Source organism: Oncorhynchus kisutch, linkage group LG28, assembly GCF_002021735.2.
Source record: "Oncorhynchus kisutch isolate 150728-3 linkage group LG28, Okis_V2, whole genome shotgun sequence".
In the NCBI taxonomy this organism is placed as follows: domain Eukaryota; kingdom Metazoa; phylum Chordata; class Actinopteri; order Salmoniformes; family Salmonidae; genus Oncorhynchus; species Oncorhynchus kisutch.
The window spans coordinates 44921675-44946782 of NC_034201.2; the positions used below are offsets into that span (position 1 = coordinate 44921675).

The 25108-nt window shown below is 45.4% G+C and overlaps 1 protein-coding gene across 3 annotated transcripts in view; it reads left to right on the plus strand.

Moving 5' to 3' along the window:
* Nucleotides 1-12495, plus strand: part of LOC109873357 (sarcoplasmic/endoplasmic reticulum calcium ATPase 1) — a 105105-nt gene extending 92610 nt beyond the window's left edge. For all 3 annotated transcript variants that reach the window (XM_031807727.1, XM_031807728.1, XM_031807729.1), the window contains 10 exons: nucleotides 1569-1688; nucleotides 1983-2201; nucleotides 2845-3180; nucleotides 3778-3998; nucleotides 4528-4730; nucleotides 4953-5038; nucleotides 8866-8999; nucleotides 10665-10782; nucleotides 11092-11209; nucleotides 11801-12495. In XM_031807727.1, coding sequence (XP_031663587.1) covers nucleotides 1569-1688; nucleotides 1983-2201; nucleotides 2845-3180; nucleotides 3778-3998; nucleotides 4528-4730; nucleotides 4953-5038; nucleotides 8866-8999; nucleotides 10665-10782; nucleotides 11092-11209; nucleotides 11801-11844 — 1599 coding nt within the window. In that variant the 3' untranslated portion in view covers nucleotides 11845-12495. The remainder of the gene's footprint in view (nucleotides 1-1568; nucleotides 1689-1982; nucleotides 2202-2844; nucleotides 3181-3777; nucleotides 3999-4527; nucleotides 4731-4952; nucleotides 5039-8865; nucleotides 9000-10664; nucleotides 10783-11091; nucleotides 11210-11800) is intronic.
* Nucleotides 12496-25108: the final 12613 nt, after the last annotated feature.

Genomic DNA, 25108 nt, shown 5'->3' on the forward strand with positions numbered 1-25108 from the left:
CCCCCCACCTGGTCTGATAGACCCCTCCCTCCATCACAACAACACAGTCAAACCTCCCAGTCAAGAGTAGACATGGTGTCTGGTGTCTCATCCTTTATGGGTAGGTTCAGTTGGCTACATTGCGTGACATTTCCCCCAAAAATGGTGTACTCCGTTCTTCAACAGCCTTTGTGGTACATGTGCTCCTGTTTGTTGGGTGTGGCCTGAGCAATGTGGGTGTGGCCTGATCCATGTGGGTGTGACTGTCTGAAATTGCAAAAGTCGTACAGCCATGCCACATGGTAATTGCCCTCCAGTGCCACCATAATCAAGTTTTTCAACTGGTCATTCAGTACGGTACTGTTTTCCGTTGAATGTGTGAACGGGTCGTTCAGTACAGTACTGTTTTCCGTTGAATTCAACGCTGCACGCCATTCTGTCATACTGAACCGCAGCTCATGTGTCAGCAGCCCAGCCAAGACTCCCTCCCCCAGACATCACCCTCTTATTGAGCCCTATCCATTAGGTGTCAGCAGCCCAGCCAAGACTCCCTCCCCCAGACATCACCCTCTTATTGAGCCCTATCCATTAGGTGTCAGCAGCCCAGCAAAGACTCCCTCCCCTGGACATCACCCTCTTATTGAGCCCTATCCATTAGGTGTCAGCAGCCCAGCCAAGACTCCCTCCCCCGGACCCTCTTATTGAGCCCTATCCATTAGGTGTCAGCAGCCCAGCCAAGACTCTCTCCCCCGGACATCACCCTCTTATTGAGCCCTATCCATTAGGTGTCAGCAGCCCAGCCAAGACTCCCTCCCCCGGACCCTCTTATTGAGCCTTATCCATTAGGTGTCAGCAGCCCAGCCAAGACTCCCTCCCCCGGACATCACCCTCTTATTGAGCCCTATCCATTAGGTGTCAGCAGCCCAGCCAAGACTCCCTCCCCCGGACCCTCTTATTGAGCCCTATCCATTAGGTGTCAGCAGCCCAGCCAAGACTCCCTGCCCCGGACATCACCCTCTTATTGAGCCCTATCCATTAGGTGTCGGCAGCCAGAGAAACCTCCCACTCTGTCTCCACCTGGCCCATAAGAGCCCGCTTTATCACAACAACAACAACAACAACAAAACAGCCAAGCCAGAGTCAAGCCCCCCAGTCCCCCACAGGTGCCCACTAACATGCCTGTCTGGAATATACATCTTGGGCACCGGCTTACACTGACAGGTCCACAAACAAGCCCACATAACCCGCTCTCTCGTCCTCTATCTCATCTGCCCCTCTCTCTCGTCCTCTATCTCACCTGCCCCTCTCTCTCGCCCTCCATCTCATCTGCCCCTCTCTCTCGTCCCTCCATCTCATCTGCCCCTCTCTCTCGCCCTCCATCTCATCTGCCCCTCTCTCTCGCCCTCCATCTCATCTGCCCCTCTCTCTCGTCCTCCATCTCACCTGCCCCTCTCTCTCGTCCTCCATCTCACCTGCCCCTCTCTCTCGTCCTCCATCTCACCTGCCCCTCTCTCTCACCCTCCATCTCATCTGCCCCTCTCTCTTGCCCTCCATCTCATCTGCCCCTCTCTATTTCTCTCTCCTACCAGGTGATCAGACAGCTGATGAAGAAAGAGTTTACTCTGGAGTTCTCTCGGGACCGCAAGTCCATGTCTGTGTACTGTACCCCCACCAACAAAACAGGCTCTGGGTGCAAGATGTTCATCAAGGTACACACACACGCACACACACACAGACACACACACACACACACACACAGACACACAGACAGACACACACCTCAATCAACAGATCAACCGAATGCGACTCTATGCATTTTCTCTATAAGCCAGAGTGGGAGAGGAGCTTGGATGTCCATTGTGACCTTTTGACCCCTCTAACACAGACACACACACACACACATACATACAGACAGACACACATACATACTGACACATGCGCACGCACACACACACACACACTAAATATATATCTATATCCCGCCCACCCCTCCACTCCCACAGGGTGCCCCAGAGAGTGTGATGGAGCGTTGCCAGTACCTGCGTGTTGGCACAGGGAAGGTGGCACTGACCATGCCCCTGAAAGAGCAGCTCACCTCCCTGATCAGGGACTGGGGCACGGGCAGGGACACGCTGAGATGCCTGGGCATGGCCACACGGGACTCGCCACCTAGACAACAGGACATGGATCTGGAGAACTCCACCAAGTTTGCTGAGTATGAGGTCAGAGACGAACAAGAAGCTGGGTGAATGCCAGACTCCTGGGCAGACTGGGCAAGGAGATTACTCACTCAAAAAAGCGAAGAATGTTGTTGTGTTTTTAAAAATAAGTTGAACTGGTTCCTGTTGGGAAAGACCATCCACATTGAAAGAATTGATAACGATCATCATATTTGAAATGGTTTAGTTCTACAGTGACGCCGGTCGTTGATCCCATCCAGGTTGTATTTGAATGCTTGACTGGGTGTTTGACGTTTATCCATCTTGTGCTTATTGGTTCATTCTACTGTCTTTCCCCTCTACCCTTCCCTCCTCCGCTCTCGCTCTCTCGCTCCTCCTCGTCCTCCTCTGTCTCTCGCTCCTCCTCGTCCTCCTCTGTCTCTCGCTTCTCCTCGTCCTCCTCTGTCTCTCGCTTCTCCTCGTCCTCCTCTGTCTCTCGCTTCTCCTCGTCCTCCTCTGTCTCTCGCTTCTCCTCGTCCTCCTCTGTCTCTCGCTCCTCCTTGTCCTCCTCTGTCTCTCGCTCCTCCTCGTCCTCCTCTGTCTCTCGCTCCTCCTCGTCCTCCTCTGTCTCTCGCTCCTCCTCGTCCTCCTCTGTCTCTCGCTCCTCCTCGTCCTCCTCTGTCTCTCTCTCTACCTCTCTCCCCAGACGGGCCTAACGTTCATTGGCTGTGTGGGTATGCTGGACCCGCCCAGGAAGGAGGTGATTGGTTCCATCCAGCTGTGCGCCGAGGCGGGCATCCGTGTTATCATGATCACCGGGGACAACAAGGGCACGGCCGTGGCCATCTGCCGACGCATTGGTATCTTCGGCGAGGATGAGGATGTAGTGGGCAAGGCCTACACGGGCCGAGAGTTTGATGACCTGCCCATAGACTCCCAGAGAGACGCTGTGAAGAGGGCACGGTGCTTTGCCCGCGTGGAGCCTGCCCATAAGTCTAAGATTGTGGGCTTCCTGCAGTCGTTTGATGAGATCACTGCCATGGTGAGAAGAGGGTTGACACACAGCTCCTCCCCTAGTCCTTTAACTGCATGGCTGTGGGAGCTCAGCGCCTCATTTCATTATAATCCTGACTTGATCTAGATTAATATGGACTTTATTTCATTATAATCCTGACTTGATCTAGATTAATATGGACTTTATTTCATTATAATCCTGACTTGATCTAGATTAATATGGACTTTATTTCATTATAATCCTGAATTGATCTAGATTAATATTGACCTTATTTCATTATAATCCTGACTTGATGTAGATTAATGTTGACTTTATTTCATTATAATCCTGACTTGATCTAGATTAATATTGACTTTATTTCATTATAATCCTGACTTGATCTAGATTAATATCAATCTTGTTTCATTGGTGTGCAAATGAATAAATGAATTCATAGATATGTTCGAGCTAATTCTTTGGATAAATCACTTCTGGGCCAATCTAATTCTGACTTGCCTTGACAATGAAAGAGTTCTGTGATAGGTCAACTTTCCAATCTCATGTCTGTATAACATCTTATTAACCCATAAGAGTCTAACCCTATTAAATAAAGAAATTATTCAATATTCCTCCTTCTCTCCACAGACTGGTGATGGGGTGAACGATGCGCCAGCCCTGAAGAAGGCAGAGATTGGCATTGCCATGGGCTCGGGCACAGCTGTGGCGAAGTCAGCATCTGAGATGGTTCTGTCTGACGATAACTTCTCTACCATCGTGGCGGCTGTGGAGGAGGGCAGGGCCATCTACAACAACATGAAGCAGTTCATACGATACCTCATCTCCTCCAACGTGGGAGAGGTCGTCTGGTAAGCACTGACGCATGCACTGCACACACACACACACACACACAGAGTGTATGTTTTACTATCCTTGTGGGGACCTAAAATTGATTTCCATTCAAAATGCTATTTCCCCTAACATTAACCATGTAGTGTTGTCTCTGGTGTGTTTTTTTGTCCTATATTTATATTGTATGTATTTATTTTTGGGAATTATCCCAGGCCCCCGTCCCCGCAGGAGGCCTTTTGTGTAGGCCGTCATTGTAAATAAGAATTTGTTCTTAACTGACTTGCCTAGTTAAATTAAATTAACATTTTACCCTGAACCTAGCCCCTAAAATAGCCGTTTGTCCTCGTGAGGACCTGGGAAATGTCCTTGTTTTACTCTCCTTGTTGGGTCTGGGGGATTTCCAGTATCCATGACGATAGTAATGCAAGCCCACCACATCAGACAGACACACATACGTTGTCCAGTCTCCTAACCAGAGTTCTCAGGAATACTGACTCTTGTCTTTATGTCTTTCTGATGTGTTTTTCCCCCCTCGCTGTCTGAAAGCATCTTCTTGACGGCCATCTTGGGTCTTCCTGAGGCTCTGATCCCGGTCCAGTTGCTGTGGGTCAACCTGGTGACAGATGGTCTCCCTGCGACTGCCCTGGGCTTCAACCCCCCAGACCTGGACATCATGGACAAGCCGCCCCGCAACCCCAAGGAGCCCCTCATCTCTGGGTGGCTGTTCTTCAGATACCTGGCCATCGGAGGTGAGACACTGTCTGGTCTACTGGACACTGGTTAGAATACAACAGGAAGTTACCCATTGGCAGCTCATTCAGACTCTTTTTGTATCCGTAATGTATTCTTGTGAGTATAATCAATGGTTTTATGCTAGCTACTTAAAGATTATCCATTACATTGGGGATTAAATCATGATGAACTTGGATCTCACTGTTGCTGGGTCTCAGTCTGACTCTGTGTCCTTGCAGGGTATGTTGGTCTGGGCACGGTGGGTGCTGCCACCTGGTGGTACTTGTTTGATGATGAAGGTCCTCACGTGTCCTTCTACCAGCTGGTGAGTGGAAACAAACACACCATTACAGAGACTTCATTAGGGCCTTATTCATTAGACACCAAGTGGAAGAAAACAGACTGAAACAGGGAGGGACTGTCCAATAAGAAACTGGTTTGCTACAGTGTGTCCTAATGAGTACAGTAAGACCTAGTATTGAATATGTATTAGGATCCCCATTAGTCTTCCTAAGGTCCAAACAGGGTTAAAACAATGACATCGCAACAAGACAGCCTACATACATAAACACATAACATTATAAAGGCATTATTACATCATAACTCTATTACAAAGTAACTATGTGTGTGTGTGTGTGTGTGTGTGTGTGTGTGTGTGTGTGAGAGATTGTCTCTCTTCACGGTCCGCATTATACCGTTTATCTGTTATTTTTATTAAATCTGATTTTACTGATAGTTTGAGTCAATTGATATGGAAGAGTTCCATGAGGTCATGGCTCTATGAGTTACTGTACAGTCCACCCTTTATCTCTGCTGCCCCTAGAAAAGTTCTGGTGGAAAGTCACTTTTGAATCGTGTGTGTGTTTTCAGAACATAGTGCTTTATCACGTAGGACTGATCTGGACTGGATTTGGCTGTTCTTATGGTCAGCCCCAGGTTACCCCATCAGCTGTTTTCCGTGACGACGGTCTCTAGGGGTCATACAAACAGAGCAATAGAATTGGAGGAGAATGAGACATGTGGTCTGAGAGAAGGAAGAAGAATGTCAGAGAAACAGGAAGAAGAATGTTAGAGAAACAGGAAGAAGAATGTCAGAGAAACAGGAAGAAGAATGTCAGAGAAACAGGAAGAAGAATGTCAGAGAAACAGGAAGAAGAATGTCAGAGAAACAGGAAGAAGAATGTCAGAGAAACAGGAAGAAGAATGTCAGAGAAACAGGAAGAAGAATGTCAGAGAAACAGGAAGAAGAATGTCAGAGAAACAGGAAGAAGAATGTCAGAGAAACAGGAAGAAGAATGTCAGAGAAACAGGAAGAAGAATGTTAGAGAAACAGGAAGAAGAATGTCAGAGAAACAGGAAGAAGAATGTCAGAGAAACAGGAAGAAGAATGTCAGAGAAACAGGAAGAAGAATGTCAGAGAAACAGGAAGAAGAATGTCAGAGAAACAGGAAGAAGAATGTCAGAGAAACAGGAAGAAGAATGTTAGAGAAACAGGAAGAAGAATGTTAGAGAAACAGGAAGAAGAATGTCAGAGAAACAGGAAGAAGAATGTCAGAGAAACAGGAAGAAGAATGTCAGAGAAACAGGAAGAAGAATGTCAGAGAAACAGGAAGAAGAATGTCAGAGAAACAGGAAGAAGAATGTCAGAGAAACAGGAAGAAGAATGTTAGAGAAGCAGGAAGAAGAATGTTAGAGAAACACTAAGAACAGGAGAGGAGGAGGAGAGAAACTGAGTCCAAGGGTCTCCTGCAGCTGCTGTGGGGTTCGGATCTGATCTGGGACCCAATACAGCCTGTCTCAGGGGGGTTAGGTCACTTCCTGTGGACACAGCACACATTCACACACACTGTGTTCTCCGAATGTTCTGATCATTTACTTGTGGGAAGTCATTCAAGTTCATGTAAGAAGCTTTGGAATAATACTCAAAAGTATAATTCATGTATCTACAGTGCATCTGAAAAGTATTCAGACTCCTTCACTTTTTCCACATTTTGTTAAATTAAAGCCTTATTCTAAAATATATTACATTGTCCCCTCCCCTCAATCTACACATAATACTCCATAATGACAAAGCAAAAAAGTTTTTGAGAAATTTTAGCAAATTTAAAAAATATATATATATATAAAAAAATCTGCGGAAATATGACATTTCCATAATTATTCAGAGCCTTTACTCAGTACTTTGTTGAAGCACCTTTGGCAGTGATTACAGCCCTGAGTTTTCTTGGGTATGACGCTACAAGCTTGGCACACCTGTATTTGGGGAGTTTCTCCAATTCTTCTCTGCAGATCCTCTCAAGCTCTGTCAGGTTGGGTGGAGAATGTCGCTGCACAGCTATTTTCAGGTCTCTCCAGAGATGTTCGATCGGGTTTAAGTCCGGGCTCTGGTGTAACTGAGTCAGGTTTGTAGGCGTCCTTCCTTGCACACACCTTATCAGTTCTGCCCAGACATTTTCTATAGGACTGAGGTCAGGGCTTTGTGATGGCCACTCTAATACCTTGACTTTGTTGTCCTTACGCCATTTTGCCACATCTTTAGAAGTGTGCTTGGGGTCATTGTCCATTTGGAAGACCCATTTGCGAACAAGCTTTAACTTCCTGACTTGAGATGGGCCACTCAAAGACATTCATATACTTGTCTAGAAGCCACTCCTGTGTTGTCTTGGCTGTGTGCTTAGGGTCGATGTCCTGTTGGAAGGTGAACCTTTGCCCCAGTCTGAGGTCCTTAGCACTCTGGAGCAGGTTTTCATCATAGATCTCTCTGTACTTTGCTCCATTCATCTTTCCCTCGATCCTGACTAGTCTCCCAGTCTCTGCCACTGAAAAGCATCCCCACAGTATGATGCTGCCTCCACCATGCTTCACCGTAGAGATGGTGCCAGGTTTCCTCCAGATGTGACACTTTGGCATACAGGCCAAAGACTTCAATCTTGGTTTCATCAGACCTGAGAATCTTGTTTCTCATGGTCTGAGAGTCCTTCAGGTGCCTTTCGGCAAACTCCAAGTGGGCTGTCATGTGCCTTTTACTGAGGAGTGGCTTCTGTCTGGCCATTACCATAAAGGCCTAAATTGGTGGAATGCTGCAGAGATGGTTGTCCTTCTGGAAGGTTCTCCCATCTCCACTGAGGTACTCTAGCGCTCATTGAGTGACCATCAGATTCTTGGCCAGTTTGGCCAGGAGGCCAGCTTCCCCAGATCTGTGCCTCGACACAAGCCTGTCTCGGAGCTCTACGGACAATTCCTTCAACCTCATGGCTTGGTTTTTTGCTCTGACATGCACTGTCAACTGTGGGACCTTGTATAGACTGGTGTGTTGCCTTTCCAAATCATGTCCAATCAATTACATTTTACCACAGGAGGACTCCGAGTAGTAGAAACATCTCAAGGATGATCAATGGAAACAGGATGCACCCGAGCTCAATTTATATATATATATATATATATATATATATACACATTTGCTATGAAACTCGAAATTGAGCTCGGGTGCATATATATATGCACCCGAGCATATATATATATATATATACACACACATCACATTTGCAAGAATTTCTAAAAACCTATTTTCGCTTTGTCATTATGGGATATTGATGAGGAACATGTTTAAATTGAATCAATTTTAGGATGACAAAATGTGTGGGGGGAGGGGGGGATCAAGAGGTCTGAATACTATCCGAATGCACTGTATATGGGGTGGCAGGGTAGCCTAGTGGTTAGAGTGTAGAGGCGGTAGGTAGCCTAGTGGTTAGAGTGTTGGACTAGAAACCGGAAGGTTGCAAGTTCAAATCCCCGAGCTGACATGGTACAAATCTGTCGTTCTACTCCTGAACAGGCAGTTAACCCACTGTTCCTAGGCCAGTTAACCCACTGTTCCTAGGCCAGTTAACCCACTGTTCCTAGACCAGTTAACCCACTGTTCCTAGGCCAGTTAACCCACTGCTCCTAGGCCGTCATTGAAAATAAGAATTTCTTCTTAACTGACTTGGTCTGGTTAAATAAAGGTAAAAATATATATTTTTTTAAATATAGCATTGAAGAGAATGAATTTGAACGGTGCAGCACAAAGCCCATTCTACTGTGCTGTCATGTATGTTTCTGTTGTCTATATGCTGTGAAACCCGCTCACCTTTGTCCTCTCTCTCCACACAGAGGCACTTTATGCAGTGCTCGGAGGACAACCTCATGTTCCAGGGCATCGACTGTGAGGTGTTTGAGTCTCGTTTCCCCACCACCATGGCCCTCTCCGTGCTGGTCACCATAGAGATGTTCAACTCCCTCAACAGGTCAATCAGCAGCCTCTCCTGCTTAGAGGGAACATCGCATGTACAGTTGATGTCGGAAGTTTACCTACACTTTGGTTGGAGTCATTTAAACTCGTTTTTAAACCACTCCACAAATTTCTTGTTAACAAACTATAATTTGTTAACAAGAAAATTGTGGAGTGGTTGAGAAACGAGTTTTAAATGACTCCAAACTAAGTGTAGGTAAACTTCCAACAACAACTTTATAAGCCTTTTATACGTACAGTTTATTCTATTTGCTTTAATGATAGCAGAGCCTACAGTCACATCCATGTTACTATGGTTATGACTGTTTTCCCACAGCGTCAGCATGTTATTTCTGGGTAGTTGGAAGGCATCAGGCCTATTTCCACATCTCGAACATGGAGAGATGTCATCGTGGTGTTTTGTGATGGAGGGAGGTAGGGAAAACTCTGACTCTCTCTCTCTGCCAGAGTTTCCTATGGAGTAGCCCTGTCAGAAGCTACCCACAAACCCATAGGCCTAATATCTCTCTCTCTCTCTCTCTTTCTCTCTCTCTTCTCTCCTCTCTCCTCTCTCTCTCTCTCTCTCTCTTCTCTCTCTCTCTCTCTCTCTTCTCTCTCTCTCTCTCTCTTCTCTCTCTCTTCTCTCTTCTCACTCCTCTCTCCTCTCTCTCCTCTCTCTTCTCTCTCTTCTCTCTCTTCTCTCTCCTCTCTCCTCTCTCTCTCATAAGTAGGAAACATTTCTTTGGGAAGGAAATATTATTATTAATAGTTCTAGGGTCAGTAAAAAAGTAAATTGTGGTTCATTTCTCCAAGCCAAAACGAGACACTGTATAATTGACCGATGGAGCACATTAAGTTGCCGTTGGATCGGGAAGCCTGTTTTCATTCGGTTTTGAACTCCATCCATATGATGTACGATGAATATCACCATAGTAACAGATGAGGAAGGAACACGTTCATGGAAGAGACGTTTGGGTTAAAGTACAGAATAACTATTTACATTTTAAAGTGGAATATATTAAGCGGTCAGTCCATTCATGTGTTGCTCTTCTAGCTACAGTGATATTATTTAATATTTAGCAGATACTATTACTCAAAGTGACAGTTAATGATACTATTACTCAAAGGGACAGTTAATGATTACTATTACTCAAAGGGACAGTTAATGATACTATTACTCAAAGGGACAGTTAATGATACTATTACTCAAAGGGACAGTTAATGATACTATTACTCAAAGGGACAGTTAATGATACTATTACTCAAAGGGACAGTTAATGATACTATTACTCAAAGGGACAGTTAATGATACTATTACTCAAAGTGACAGTTCATTTTTACACCTGGGTGATCCCTGGAATTGAACCCTGGCGTTGCTAGTGCCATGCTCGACCAACTGGGCTACACGGGACCAGCATATCAGACCTGGTACATCTGTAGTGTCATGTAGACCATGTTTTGCCAGGTCTGGGATCAGTAGTATTGTAATGTGACCCCTCCTCCTCTGTAGTGTAGTCTTTGTCCTGTAGACCATGTTTGCTGCCCAGGTCTGGGATCAGTAGTATTGTAATGTGACCCCTCCTCCTCTGTAGTGTAATCTTTGTCCTGTAGACCATGTTTTGCTGCCCAGGTCTGGGATCAGTAGTTGTTGTAATGCGATTCCTCCTCCTCTGGACCCTAGTCTGTCAGAGAACCAGTCCATGATCAGGATGCCTCCGTGGGTCAACTTCTGGCTGCTGGGAGCAATCTTCCTCTCCATGTCCCTGCACTTCCTCATCCTCTACGTTGAGCCGTTGCCTGTGAGTACAGTGTGTGTGTGTGTGTATATATACAGTCTCTGTCCATCGGGTTGGCTGTCTCTCTGTCTGTCGGCAAGAGTATGATTTATTGTGTATCCCTCTCTCTTTCTGTCGCTCTCTTTCTCTCTCTGACCTCTCTTTCTCTCTGTCTCTCTCTCTCTCTCTCTCTCTCTCTCTCTCTCTCTCTCTCTCTCTCTCTCTCTCTCTCTCTCTCTCTCTCTCTCTCTCTCTCTGACCTCTTTCTCTCTCTCCCTCTCTCTTTCTATGACCTCCCTCTCTGACCTCTCTCTCTGACCTCTCTCTATCTAGCTGATCTTCCAGGTGATCCCTCTGACCTGGTGCCAGTGGATCGTGGTCCTAAAGATATCATTTCCTGTCATCCTATTGGACGAGGCCCTCAAGTACATCTCCCGCAACCACTTAGACGGTACAACTCAGTGTCTAAAATGAGCTTCCTGTAGAGGAATGTAATTGTTTGGTTTCCATAGAGACTGTAACGGGGCTTTGGTGAGACTACAGAGTTAAGGATAGCTTCTCTTCTAGGGCTTACTGGAAAAATCACCCAATGTGACTGTTTCTTACTTTCCCCTCTTTTTCTGCATTCTTTATTCAGCCTAAACTCTCTCCTCTCTTCTTCTAGAAAATGTATTCTTTCCTTAGTCTTTTCTTCCCCTCTGCTTCCTCCTCCCACCTCTCGGAACGTACATATTTAGCAAAAAACCTGCTATGTTTTGGACTTAGCTATGTATTTTTTGTTAGTTTCCATGAGTTTTTCTGGCTCCGGGTTAAGCCCTATGCATGGACACATCCATGTACTGTAGACGTTCATTATTGTTATTATTATTATTATTATTATTATTACTATTATTATTACTATTATTATTATTATTGTTATTATTATTATTATTATTATTATTACTATTATTATTATTATTACTATTATTATTATTGTTATTATTATTATTGTTATTATTATTATTATTATTATTATTGATGTTGTGTTTCTCCTCCCCAACAGACAACGACGACAAGAAGTACAGGAACAGGCAGCTAAAATATTAAGACTCTCTCTAACACACACACACACACACATGTTCACATAGGCCCAGGAAAGTGTGATGAAAACTACAAAACTCACCCAGGACTTAAAAACTTTCCACTCATCGCTTTTGACTCTGTACAGTAACATAGTGGTGCAATAGGTAGACCATGGAGAGAGAGAGAGAGAGAGAGATGGGTAGGAGGAGAGTGGAGAATTGTGATGTCTACACACACAGAGAGAGAGAGAGATGGGTAGGAGGAGAGCGGAGAATTGTGATGTCTACACACAGAGAGAGAGAGAGAGAGAGATGGGTAGGAGGAGAGCGGAGAATTGTGATGTCTACACAGAGAGAGAGAGAGAGAGAGCGAGAGAGAGAGAGGGGCATAACCTGGAGGCTACAGACAGACTTGATGGTACCAACAACAGACAGACACTGGCATGCAGGAGAAGATACTACCAACAGGCAGTAAGAGGAACCACCCTGCTCGGCCTGAGGTGCCCACCCCCCCATGCCAGATGTCTGTGGCAGACTGCTCTGGGTGTATCCAGTACTCATGTGTCCATCCCACCCCATATGAACCCTTCGGTCTGCCAAGGCTTCTGTCATTCAGATCCACAGTATTGTCAGTGGTCTGTGCTGCTCTGCCAGGGTCATGGTAGTCAGACCATCACACTGTAACTACTCTCTTTTAACTGGATCACCACATTCCTCTCTTCCTCCTTTTCCTTCCCTCCTCTTTCTCTTCCTCCTTTTCCTTCCTTCCCTTCCTCTTTCTCCTTTTCCTTTTCTCCCTCTTTCTCTTCCTCCTTTTCCTTCTCTTCCTCTACATCCTTCCCTCCCTCTTTCTCTTCCTCTACATCCTTCCCTCCCTCTTTCTCTTCCTCTACATCCTTCCCTCCCTCTTTCTCTTCCTCCTTTTCCTTCCCTTCCTCTTTCTCTTCCTCTACATCCTTCCCTCCCTCTTTCTCTTCCTCTACATCCTTCCCTCCCTCTTTCTCTTCCTCTACATCCGTTCCTCCCTCTTTCTCTTCCTCTACATCCGTCCCTCCCTCTTTCTCTTCCTCTACATCCGTTCCTCCCTCTTTCTCTTCCTCTACATCCGTCCCTCCCTCTTTCTCTTCCTCTACATCCTTCCCTCCAACTTTCTCTTCCTCTACATCCTTCCCTCCAACTTTCTCTTCCTCTACATCCGTTCCTCCCTCTTTCTCTTCCTCTACATCCGTCCCTCCCTCTTTCTCTTCCTCCTTTTCCTTCCTTCCCTCCCTCTTTCTCTTCCTCTACATCCTTCCCTCCCTCTTTCTCTTCCTCTACATCCTTCCCTCCCTCTTTCTCTTCCTCTACATCCTTCCCTCCCTCTTTCTCTTCCTCCTTTTCCTTCCTTCCCTCCCTCTTTCTCTTCCTCTACATCCTTCCCTCCCTCTTTCTCTTCCTCTACATCTGTCCCTCCCTCTTTCTCTTCCTCTACATCTGTCCCTCCCTCTTTCTCTTCCTCTAGATCCGTCCCTCCCTCTTTCTCTTCCTCTAGATCCGTCCCTCCCTCTTTCTCTTCCTCTACATCCGTCCCTCCCTCTTTCTCTTCCTCGTTTTCCGTCCCTCCCTCTTTCTCTTCCTCCTTTTCCTTTCCTCCTCTTTCTCTTCCTCCTTTTCCTTTTCTCCCTCTTTCTCTTCCTCCTTTTCCTTTCCTCCCTCTTTCTCTTCCTCTACATCCTTCCCTCCCTCTTTCTCTTCCTCTACATCCTTCCCTCCCTCTTTCTCTTCCTCCTTTTCCTTCCCTTCCTCTTTCTCTTCCTCTACATCCGTCCCTCCCTCTTTCTCTTCCTCTACATCCGTCCTGCCCTCTTTCTCTTCCTCCTTTTCCTTTCCTCCCTCTTTCTCTTCCTCCTTTTCCTTTCCTCCCTCTTTCTCTTCCTCCTTTTCCTTTCCTCCCTCTTTCTCTTCCTCTACATCCTTCCCTCCCTCTTTCTCTTCCTCGTTTTCCGTCCCTCCCTCTTTCTCTTCCTCCTTTTCCTTTTCTCCCTCTTTCTCTTCCTCCTTTTCCTTTCCTCCCTCTTTCTCTTCCTCTACATCCTTCCCTCCCTCTTTCTCTTCCTCTACATCCTTCCCTCCCTCTTTCTCTTCCTCCTTTTCCTTCCCTTCCTCTTTCTCTTCCTCTACATCCGTCCCTCCCTCTTTCTCTTCCTCTACATCCGTCCTGCCCTCTTTCTCTTCCTCCTTTTCCTTTCCTCCCTCTTTCTCTTCCTCCTTTTCCTTTCCTCCCTCTTTCTCTTCCTCTACATCCTTCCCTCCCTCTTTCTCTTCCTCCTTTTCCTTCCCTTCCTCTTTCTCTTCCTCCTTTTCCTTCCCTTCCTCTTTCTCTTCCTCCTTTTCCTTCCCTTCCTCTTTCTCTTCCTCCTTTTCCTTCCCTTCCTCTTTCTCTTCCTCCTTTTCCGTCCCTCCCTCTTTCTCTTCCTCCTTTTCCGTCCCTCCCTCTTTCTCTTCCTCTACATCCGTCCCTCCCTCTTTCTCTTCCTCCTTTTCCGTCCCTCCCTCTTTCTCTTCCTCTACATCCGTCCCTCCCTCTTTCTCTTCCTCTACATCCGTCCCTCCCTCTTTCTCTTCCTCTACATCCGTCCCTCCCTCTTTCTCTTCCTCCTTTTCCATTCCTCCCTCTTTCTCTTCCTCTACATCCGTCCCTCCCTCTTTCTCTTACTCTACATCCGTCCCTCCCTCTTTCTCTTCCTCCTTTTCCGTTCCTCCCTCTTTCTCTTCCTCCTTTTCCTTCCCTCCCTCTTTCTCTTCCTCTACATCCGTCCCTCCCTCTTTCTCTTCCTCTACATCCGTCCCTCCCTCTTTCTCTTCCTCTAGATCCGTCCCTCCCTCTTTCTCTTCCTCTAGATCCGTCCCTCCCTCTTTCTCTTCCTCTAGATCCGTCCCTCCCTCTTTCTCTTCCTCTAGATCCGTCCCTCCCTCTTTCTCTTCCTCTAGATCCGTCCCTCCCTCTTTCTCTTCCTCTAGATCCGTCCTTCCCTCTTTCTCTTCCTCTAGATCCGTCCCTCCCTCTTTCTCTTCCTCTACATCCGTCCCTCCCTCTTTCTCTTCCTCTACATCCGTCCCTCCCTCTTTCTCTTCCTCTACATCCGTCCCTCCCTCTTTCTCTTCCTCTACATCCGTCCCTCCCTCTTTCTCTTCCTCTACATCCGTCCCTCCCTCTTTCTCTTCCTCTACATCCGTCCCTCCCTCTTTCTCTTCCTCTACATCCGTCCCTCCCTCTTTCTCTTCCTCTACATCCGTCCCTCCCTCTTTCTCTTCCTCTACATCCGTCCCTCCCTCTTTCTCTTCCTCTACATCCGTCCTCCCTCTTTCTCTTCCTCCTTTTCCATCCCTCCCTCTTTCTCTTCCTCCTTTTCCTTCCCTCCCTCTTTCTCTTCCTCTACATCCTTCCCTCCCTCTTTCTCTCCACATGGACATCTGCTTGCTGTATATTGAGCTGATTTCTGCTGTTTGGCTCTGATTTTGTCCTCTCCTCTCTCTTATATCGCTCTCCCTCTCTTCTTTCCCTCTATTCTCTCCCTTTCTCCCTTCTCTCTGTTGAAGAGGCAGACAGGCATCTTTGGGCCTGAGTTGTGACTCATTCAGCCCTGGGCAGTGTAGTGTAGGCCTCTATCTCCTGAATGTGTGAATAGCTTTCTGCTGCTTAGCTGCTACTGGGGGAGCCGGGGTCAGCCCAGAGACAAGCCAACCAAGGTGAAATGATTTCTCCACCCACTGAGTTCAAACCCACTCTGGCCAGACTATTGTGACAAGCCCATCCAGCCTCACAGCCAACCTTCAGCCCTCTTCCCATGTCCATTCCAGAAGAACTCTGTTCCTTAATCACAGCTGTAGCTGTGGAGTGCTACTCGTGCGGCTGTAGCTGTGGAGTGCTACTCGTGCGGCTGTAGCTGTGGAGTGCTACTCGTGCGGCTGTAGCTGTGGAGTGCTACTCGTGCGGCTGTAGCTGTGGAGTGCTACTCGTGCGGCTGTAGCTGTGGAGTGCTACTCGTGCGGCTGTAGCTGTGGAGTGCTACTCGTGCGGCTGTAGCTGTGGAGTGCTACTCGTGCGGCTGTAGCTGTAGAGTGCTACTCGTGCGGCTGTAGCTGCACAAAATATACTTCTGCTTTGGAAAGGATGCTTAGAGGAGGGTGAGGAGGAGAATTAACAAGCAAAGTAGCTGAATTGGCTAGCCTTCATAGAGGTATATCAGAGACCTTTGTCTCCCACACATAAGAACATGCACACATATCAATCATGTCAAGACTCTTAACACTCCCAACATGCTGTACTTCCACTTGGACCAAGTAAGGTCTAATAATTAATGTATTTTTTTTCCCATAGACCCCCCACCACTCCCACTCTGCTTCCAGCCCCCCTCCCCCCCCCCCCAAACACTTGTTTACCAATATAGCCCTTTTTAGTTTTGACATTAATGAATAAGAATAACACCTAGTTATTCAGTATCCTTAAAGAATGTCCAGTAAGACAAGTTGACTCCAGCTCATCTGCCTGATCTTTGTGCTGCTACTGCCAATGCTTTTTGCCTTACAGGTTACCTATTCGTGTATTGTTTTTAAAACCAGTAATAATGGCGTATTTGACTGACTGAATCTAGGAGGTTTTAGATTGTGTTTTTAGCTCTTGGTTTTTTGGTGGTGGTGGGGGGGGGGGGTTCGCTGTGGAACAGTGCTGTGTGGGCTGAGGCCAGTGGGATAGCTGGAGGGAAGAAGACTCTAATCAGTGTCTCGTCCATACTGAGCCTCCTGACACCTTTTTATAGGTCATCCTTGGTTAGAGCACCAACCAGTAGGACTACTGGACTGGTTTTGGGTCAGTCCTATCACTCCAGATCAGACGGGTTCTGACCACGTCAGTTTCCATTTCATCAAAGAACAGCGTAATCTACAGTTGTAACAGTTGTAACGAAAGACCGGCTCTTAAAGGTTAGACAACCAGTTAACGACAACCAGTTAACGACAACCAGTTAACGACAACCAGTTAACGACAACCAGTTAACGACAACCAGTTAACGACAACCAGTTAACGACAACCAGTTAACGTTAACCAGTTAACGACAACCAGTTAACGACAACCAGTTAACGACAACCAGTTAACGACAACCAGTTAACGACAACCCGTTACACACAACACAGCGTTGAGCTTAGTGTAGAGAGCCAAGATCTAGAACACTGTATCCACACTTGGTTTCATCAAGGAAATGTATACCAAGGTGATGCAGAAGCTCTCTCTAGTGTATCTATTGGCTTATCAGTGGCAGAAGGCTTCAGGAATGCTGGTGTGCTTCCTAGCTGGTCCTCAGCCCCAGATCATGATGGTACTCAGGCTGTCCAGCAGTGATGTGGGTTTGTACAGTACCTTGTTGTTTACTACTGAATCCTTGAACTTTGTACAGCAAAACGAGAAAGTACGATCGCATGGATACTTTGTTACTGTAATTAATAACCTATACTGTATATTATGACTTTTTCTGATAACTTACATGACATCAATGAAACCTACTTACTTACCAACAGCAAGAGAACCAACTGCAAGAAACTATTTCAGTTTTACTTTAAGCACATCTAAGGATCTCCATTTTCTTGCCGACTAGAAAAAGGTTTTATTTATCATTGCTGTTGTTTCTTACGGTTGCTAGGAGAGAAGAAAATGACTAAAATAAACAAATAATCATCATAATGACCATGAGAATAATAATTTTGATGATTAAATCATTAATTTCAGTCATAGTAATCTGGTTTAAGAATGTTTGATGAGCACTTCTAAATTTATGATGTCTTTACACAGGGTGATGAGCAGGGATGAATCTTGGGTAATGAAGTGTTATGTGTGTTGAAAGGCTTGGTGTGACTACAGGCTCCAGAGACCCCCCCCCCCCCCCCCCCCCCTGTTAGTCATTTGGGTCACAGTTAGGAAGGTGGTCCTCTTCTAACCATGGTACGCTTCGATAGCCTGGTCCTAGATCTGTTTGTGCGGTCTTGCAAAGTTTCCAATTGACAACGACCATAACAGTTGACTTGACCATAGAAACAGATCTGGGACCGTCAGGCTAACAGTTGGCATCTTGTGCTCTGATAAAATAGCCACCCCATGTGCGCATTATCAATCAGGTAGTCACCAATCTAGAGTTGGCTCTGCTCCCATTGGACTATTCTCCCTGTCAACCAATAGGAAACATTTACAAGCCTCTGGAGCCTGAATCGCACCACTCAGAAGTAAAGGATTATCTTTATTGCCTTGTTAATATTAAATGTGGACACAATTTTATATGTGACAAATACATGGAAATAAAGATTATTTATCTTATTTATTCAGAGGTTTGTTTCCTTTTGCAATACTATATGTTGAATGCGGTGGGTTGGGTTTGGTTGTTTAGAGAACATTTCATGGGGAGACGAACAAGATCTGTACTCTATCTGTTCAGTATAAGTTTGGTTCTTCGATATTACGTGTGTACGGCAAAGTGATAGTCCCTGAATTAAATCTTACCAGTAGAGGGAGGGATTGTATCATTTTGCCATCGGTGAAGATGTCTGTGACTCGCATCACTTCACTAGAGGAGCTAAATGTTTGTGATGCGTCACTAGAAGAGCCAATGAAACCATATAGGGGTGGCAGGGTAGCCTAGGGGTTAGAGTGTAGAGGTGGCAGGGTAGCCTAGTGGTTAGAGTGTAGAGGTGGCAGGGTAGCCTAGTGGTTAGAGTGTAGAGGCAGGGTAGCCTAGTGGTTAGAGTGTAGAGGCGGCAGGTAGCCTAGTGGTTAGAGTGTAGGGGCGGCAGGTAGCCTAGTGGTTAGAGTGTAGGGGTGGCAGGGTAGCCTAGTGGTTAGAGTGTAGAGGCGGTAGGTAGCCTAGTGGTTAGAGTGTAGGGGCGGTAGGTAGTCTAGTGGTTAGAGTGTAGGGGCGGTAGGTAGCCTAGTGGTTAGAGTGTAGGGATGGTAGGGTAGCCTAGTGGTTAGAGTGTAGAGGCGGTAGGTAGCCTAGTGGTTAGAGTGTAGGGGGTGCAGGTAGCCTAGTGGTTAGAGTGTAGGGGGGGGGGGGGGGGGGGGGGGGTAGGTAGCCTAGTGGTTAGAGTGTAGAGGCGGTAGGTTGCCTAGTGGTTAGAGTGTAGAGGCGGTAGGTAGCCTAGTGGTTAGAGCGTTGGACTAGTAACCGAAAGGTTGCAAATTCAAATCCACAAGGTAAAAATCTGTCATTCTGCAACTGAACAGGCAGTTAACCCACTGTTCCCAGGCCGTCATTGAAAATAAGAATTTGTTCTTAACTGACTTGCCTAGTTAAATAAAGGTAAAAAATAAAATATACTAGTTAAGGTCATATCTGGTGTTTTAATGAGGAGAACAGAGAGTGTTGCATGGAAGATAAAGATGAATCACTACCTGAGCCATCTCCCGAGGACCTGATTAGAAGGTAACCACACACACACACTTAGCATGAAGTGTGGTATTAAGCCGGAGTATTACTCGGAGACGCGTGCACCTGTAAATCCTACTGTGAATGATCTATGATTTCTGACTGAGCGATGATAAATGGCATCCCAGAGGTCAGAGGTCAGATCATTAATCGGCGATAATACATTTGACACACAACCAGAGTCAGTTGCACTTAATGTGCTCAGGCTGGTCTACAATTACTTTGTTGTGGTGCAGGGCACAGAATTAAGTTTAACATTTTGAAAACCACTAAATAGCTTAACATTCTATTCCCCCCTCCGAGTAGTGAGTAGGGGCCCACATCTTTAGGCAATTTTTTAAATTTTTTATTCTCATCATCCCCCCCCCCCCCCCCCCCCATCATAACGTTTCATATGCTAGGCTGCCTCAAGTCACAGAAGAAGATAATGGGACATTACTGAAAGGCTCAACTGAGACTTGTGTGATTATTCTGGAGAAACATTCAAATGTCTCTCTTCGGGTTTGATAAGGTAATTCCACTACACATTCAATCAGCCACTTGTACTTATTTCATTTAGATTTGTAATAAACGCTTTATATTCTGCTTTCACAAAGACGAGTTACATGAGAACTGGCTACACAGTCAATGATAAATCTCTCAATAATAAAACAGTATTTTTGTTTAGGCCGTCATTATTTAATAGACTTTCTTGTTAAAGAACAAACATCTTTAATAAGTCAACATTTACCATGGAAAAACGTCATTACTTTGCATACTAAGTTCAGCTAAAAACAATAAAGGGTAAAATCATCTGTCCTCGGTTGCAACACTCACTACCGAGCTCCAAACTGCCTCTGGAAGCAACGTCAGCACCATAACTGTTCGATAGGAGCTTCATGAAATGGGTTTCCATGGCCGAGCAGCCGCACACAAGCCTAAGATCACCATGCGCAATGCCAAGTGTCAGCTGGAATGGTGTAACGCTCACCCCCCATTGGACTCTGGAGCAGGGGAAATACGTTCTCTGGAGTGATGAATCCGACGGACGAATCTGGAAACGCCACGTGCCCATATGCATAGTGCCAACTGTAAAGTTTGGTGGATGAGGAGTAATGGTGTGAGGCTATTTTTCATTGTTCGGGCTAGGCCCCTTTGTTCCAGTGAAGGGAAATCTTAACGCTACAGCATATAATGACATTCTAGATGATTCTGTGCTTCCAACTTTGTGGCAACAGTTTGGGGAAGGCTCTTTCCTGTTTCAACATGACAATGCCCCCGTGCACAAAGCGTGGTCCATACTGAAATAGTTTGTCGAGATCGGTGTGTAATAATTTGACTGGCCTGCACAGAGCCCTGACCTCAACCCCATTGAACACCTTTGGGATGAATTGGAACGCAGACCTCGAACCAGGCCTAATCAGCGTCCGACGTCACTAATACCCTGACTACACCGCTACACTGCTCGCTTGCGCCAATGAGTGTCGGCGTTGCCACTGGTTAAAATAGAAGATAGTTCTATTTGTGACGCAGATCGCGCTGCAAGTCCTGCCTCTCCCATGTCCTCATTGGTTATACACACGTGGGTGGCTGAAAGACGAGCGAGGTTGGTGGCAGTAATGCACCAAATTTAAGAAAGTTTCCAATCGCAATATAAAGTCCAGAGAAGAAAAAGCCTGGAAGGAGGAGAGGTGACTAGAAACGATTTGGTTTACTGTTTTATGTGTGGATTAATTGTCAGAGTGCATTTAAGGTAAAATACCTCAATGTTTATATCCCAGGACAAATTAGCTGGCAACAGCAAGCTAGCAAATAGGACAAATTAGCTTGCAAGTGCAAGCTAGCTAGCTAAATTGCCATAAATGTTTAATGCTTTTTGACCTGTCCCAGAACTAATGTAATTGGTTCAGAGTTTGTTTAGAAATTTTAACCTGCGCATGGTGATCGCGTTTGGTGTGGGGGAATAAAATACATTTATGCACGATGGTACAGGCGCGCAGCCGGTTTGGGTTCGTGTAAGGCTTTTGTGGCTGAATGGAAGCAAGTCCCTGCAGCAATGTTCCATCAACTAGTGGAATGCCTTCCCAGAAGAGTGGAGGCTGTTAACACAGCAAAGGGGGAACCAACTCCATATTAATGGCCATGATTATGGACTGACATGTTGGACAAGCAGGTGTTCATATACTTTTGATCATGTAGTGTATAACTTTACACACATTTGGAATTGTGTCAAACATTGTTAAAAAGGCCCAGCCTTCTCCACATAACTTGATCCTAGTTTCTGCTCCAATCACCTGTACATCAGCCTTCACACTACTGCCCATTTTAACCAATCAATCAGTACTTTTGAATGCACCGCTGGACAGGGATCGAATGGTAGCAGACAGTGACATCTTTGCCGGGAAAGAGGGGAAAATTCGACATTGGAGTGCTTGTTTCATCCAGAGACCACGACTTGTTTGTGTAGCTTTACGGACTTCCAAACATTTTGTACTTTGAAGTGGGGGGGTTATTGTGTGTGATGACTGAGGGTTGGTTAACACCTGTATCCTATTGTACTCGGTATAGCTTGAGAGAAGCCAACCACTCTGACTGTGCCAGCTACCTGTGACAAACTCCTATTATCAAACAAAACACCCAATACCCAATTCTCCCTCCATACACTTACTTCTCTTTCTGACCACGCCAAATATTTATCTTCAACCAGACTGCATAAAATGGTCGCCCTAAACACACATCAAACCTGCATTACAGCACGGTGAACAGACTAGAGATGGACCTTTTCTTCAGTGGGCAGAAGCTCTCTACATAAAGGAGAGGAAGAGAGAGGCCTGACTCAGTGGAAAATCTGTCTCCCTCCAGCAGGTGGAGTTTTTCCCGTTATTTCGCCCACCAAGCAATGAGTTTTTGTATGGAGGTCAATGAGTCTCGAATTTTGTCAGGGGAAAAATGAATGTCTTATTTGCTATCTGATGTTAATTTGATTGAATAGAAGTTTCGTAATGCTTAAGTTTTTAGGAGTGTATTGATAGAAGTAGGACACGTCCCAGCAACTTAGAGAAAAAACACTTCATATCGTAGTTGTCTTGAGAAGGCTATGCATATTCATAGCATGAGGTTAGTAGCATAGCATCTCCATTGAATACAGGTGGTTGATGTCAACAACCGTCTTCTAATATTAAAATAATGAGATGTATCTACCAATCAAAAGAAAGGATTGGCGGGAGCTAGACAAACCGCAGTGCCGCTTTGTGGATGACTCCCATTTTTAGGGCGCAGAGATGTGTATCTTGTCAGTATATCCATAATCTTTGGTTTCTTATCAACAGGCCTTGTGGGTGTGTTTCATAGAGATAGATGACTCGCCTTTATAGCGTCTGTGAAGCATGGCTAGCACCATTGAGGCAATCTCCATTTTGAAGTAGTCCATTTTCTTCATCACGATAGGCTGAGTCCTCCTGATGACCCGGTTGGACATGACTCCAACAGGGTGATCAGGAGGGATCAGCCAATGAAGTTGTAAGTCCCACCCGGTTGACCCAATCAAAATGGTTGTAGCCCTCAATGGTGCTGCCCATGCTAAATGGCCTTTTGGTCACTAGAGGCTTCTATTATTCTGTATGGTGTGTTTATACATTTCCCCCCTGGTCACCACTAATAGCTTTCCCCTGAGAAACACGAATGCAAAACATAGTCCCTACGCTGTCAATTCTGTCAAGTTAAATTAGCAAGTTCAGGTGATTTTTTTTTTTTGTTGCCCCAAACTACAAAAAGTATAATAGAAAATAAAACAATCCAAAGTTGCTTCTACAAAGACAGAAAATAAATCTAAAGTTGCTTCCCCCCCCCCCCCGCAAGAAAACCCCTCGATTAGAATCTGCCATCATTTTCATTAGCCCTAAGTGAATGTATGGTGTCTTTAGAAAAGGATCATTGAGCTATATTGAAGAAAGGGGACTCATTAGAGCCACTTCTGCCTCCACTAGAGAGACGGCAGTGAGTACAGTACATGAAGTACTTCACTGAAACATTACTCTTTTCATTCACACTTCAACTGAAAGTGCATCTTTCCATTAGTTAAAAAAAAAAACATCAGATTTGCAACTTTTCTGTTTTCCACTATCCTCCATTACCCCTAGGATGTGATGTGGCCAAAGCCACATTCCTGCTTTGTGTGTGTGTGTGCAGCTATTATCTTACCGTAAATACCATAGTATATACACACAAACAAAACAAGGAAAGCTTTTCAAACTATACAGGAGCTTCTCATCTAAACCATATTGCACATAATATTGCACACTTGATTAATGCAACAATTCACTAATGTTGGGACATTTAATTTTTTTTTAAAAAGCCTATAATTTTCCATTTGGCTAACAACAATAATGTTGTCCAGCGGTATTAGGGTAATTAAGGTCGTTCTTGCAGGGGGGGATGTGGTGTCAGAGAGCCATTGTCTTTAAACTAGGGGTGTCAAACTCATTCCATGGACGACCTAGCGTCTGCTGGTTTTTGTTTTTTTCCTTTCAATTAAGACCTAGAGAACCAAGTGAGGTATGTTCTTTACTAATCAGTGGAGAATGGTGTCGGAAGGGACGGCTGCCGTTTTACGGGCTCCTAACCAACTGTGCTATTTTGTGTGTTTTTTCACTTTGTTTTGTATTTTGTACTTAATGTTGATGCTATTGTCTCTTATGACCGAAAAGAGCTTCTGGATATCAGAACAGCGATTACTCACCTCAAACTGGACAAAGATTTTTAATCTAATGACTCTGACACAAAGGATATAATGCTGCTCCCGGACTAGGCCCAAATCCCTGTCATTCGCATGAAGAAAAGAAGGAAATACAGGGGGGAAGATCAGGGTGCATTGTGAGAATTCGTTGGCAAGTGGGTAACCCGCCTCTACCGTCCATTCTGTTGGCCAACGTGCAATCACTGGAGAATAAACTGGATGAGCTCCGTTCAAGACTATCCTACTAAAAACTGTAATATCTTATGTTTCACCGAGTCGTGGCTGAACGACAACACGGATAATATAGAGGACAGGACATCTATGTCTGGTAAGACGAGGGGTGGGGGTGTGTGTCTCTTTGTCAATAATGGCTGGTGCGCCGATATCTAATATTAAGGTCGTTTCAAGGTATTGCTCACCTGAGGTAGAATACCTCATGATAAGCTGTAGATCACACTATCTACCAAGAGAATTCTCATGTGTATTATTCGTAGCTGTCTATTTACCACCACAAACTTGCACTAAGACTGCGCTCAATGAGCTGTATAAGGCCATAAGAAAACAAGAAAATGCTCATCCAGAAACTATGCTCCTATTGGCCGGGGACTTTAATGCAGGCAAAGTTAAATCTATTTTACCTCATTTCTACCAGCGTGTCGCATGTTAAACTAGAGGAGTAAAAAACTCTAGACCACCTTTACTCCACACACAGAGACATGTACAAAGCTCTCCCTCACCCTGCATTTGGCAAATCTGACCACAATTCTATCCTCCTGATTCCTGTTTACAAGCAAAAACTAAAGCAGGAAGTACCAGTGAAGAAAATAAGGAAATTCAGGGGAGCAGAAATCCCGCTATGCCCTTAGATTAACCATTAAACAGGAACACCAGCAATACAGGACTAAGATTGAATCATACTACACCGGCTCTGATGCTCATCAGATGTGGCAGGGCTTGAAAACTATTACGGACTACAAAGAGAAACCCAGCCGCGAGCTGCCCAGTGAAGCGAAAACTGCAGCATGCATGAGAGCACCAGCTGTTCCGGACAACTGTGTGATCACGCTCTTGGTAGCCGATGTGAACAAAACCTTTAAACAGGTCAATATTCACAAGGCCGTGGGCCA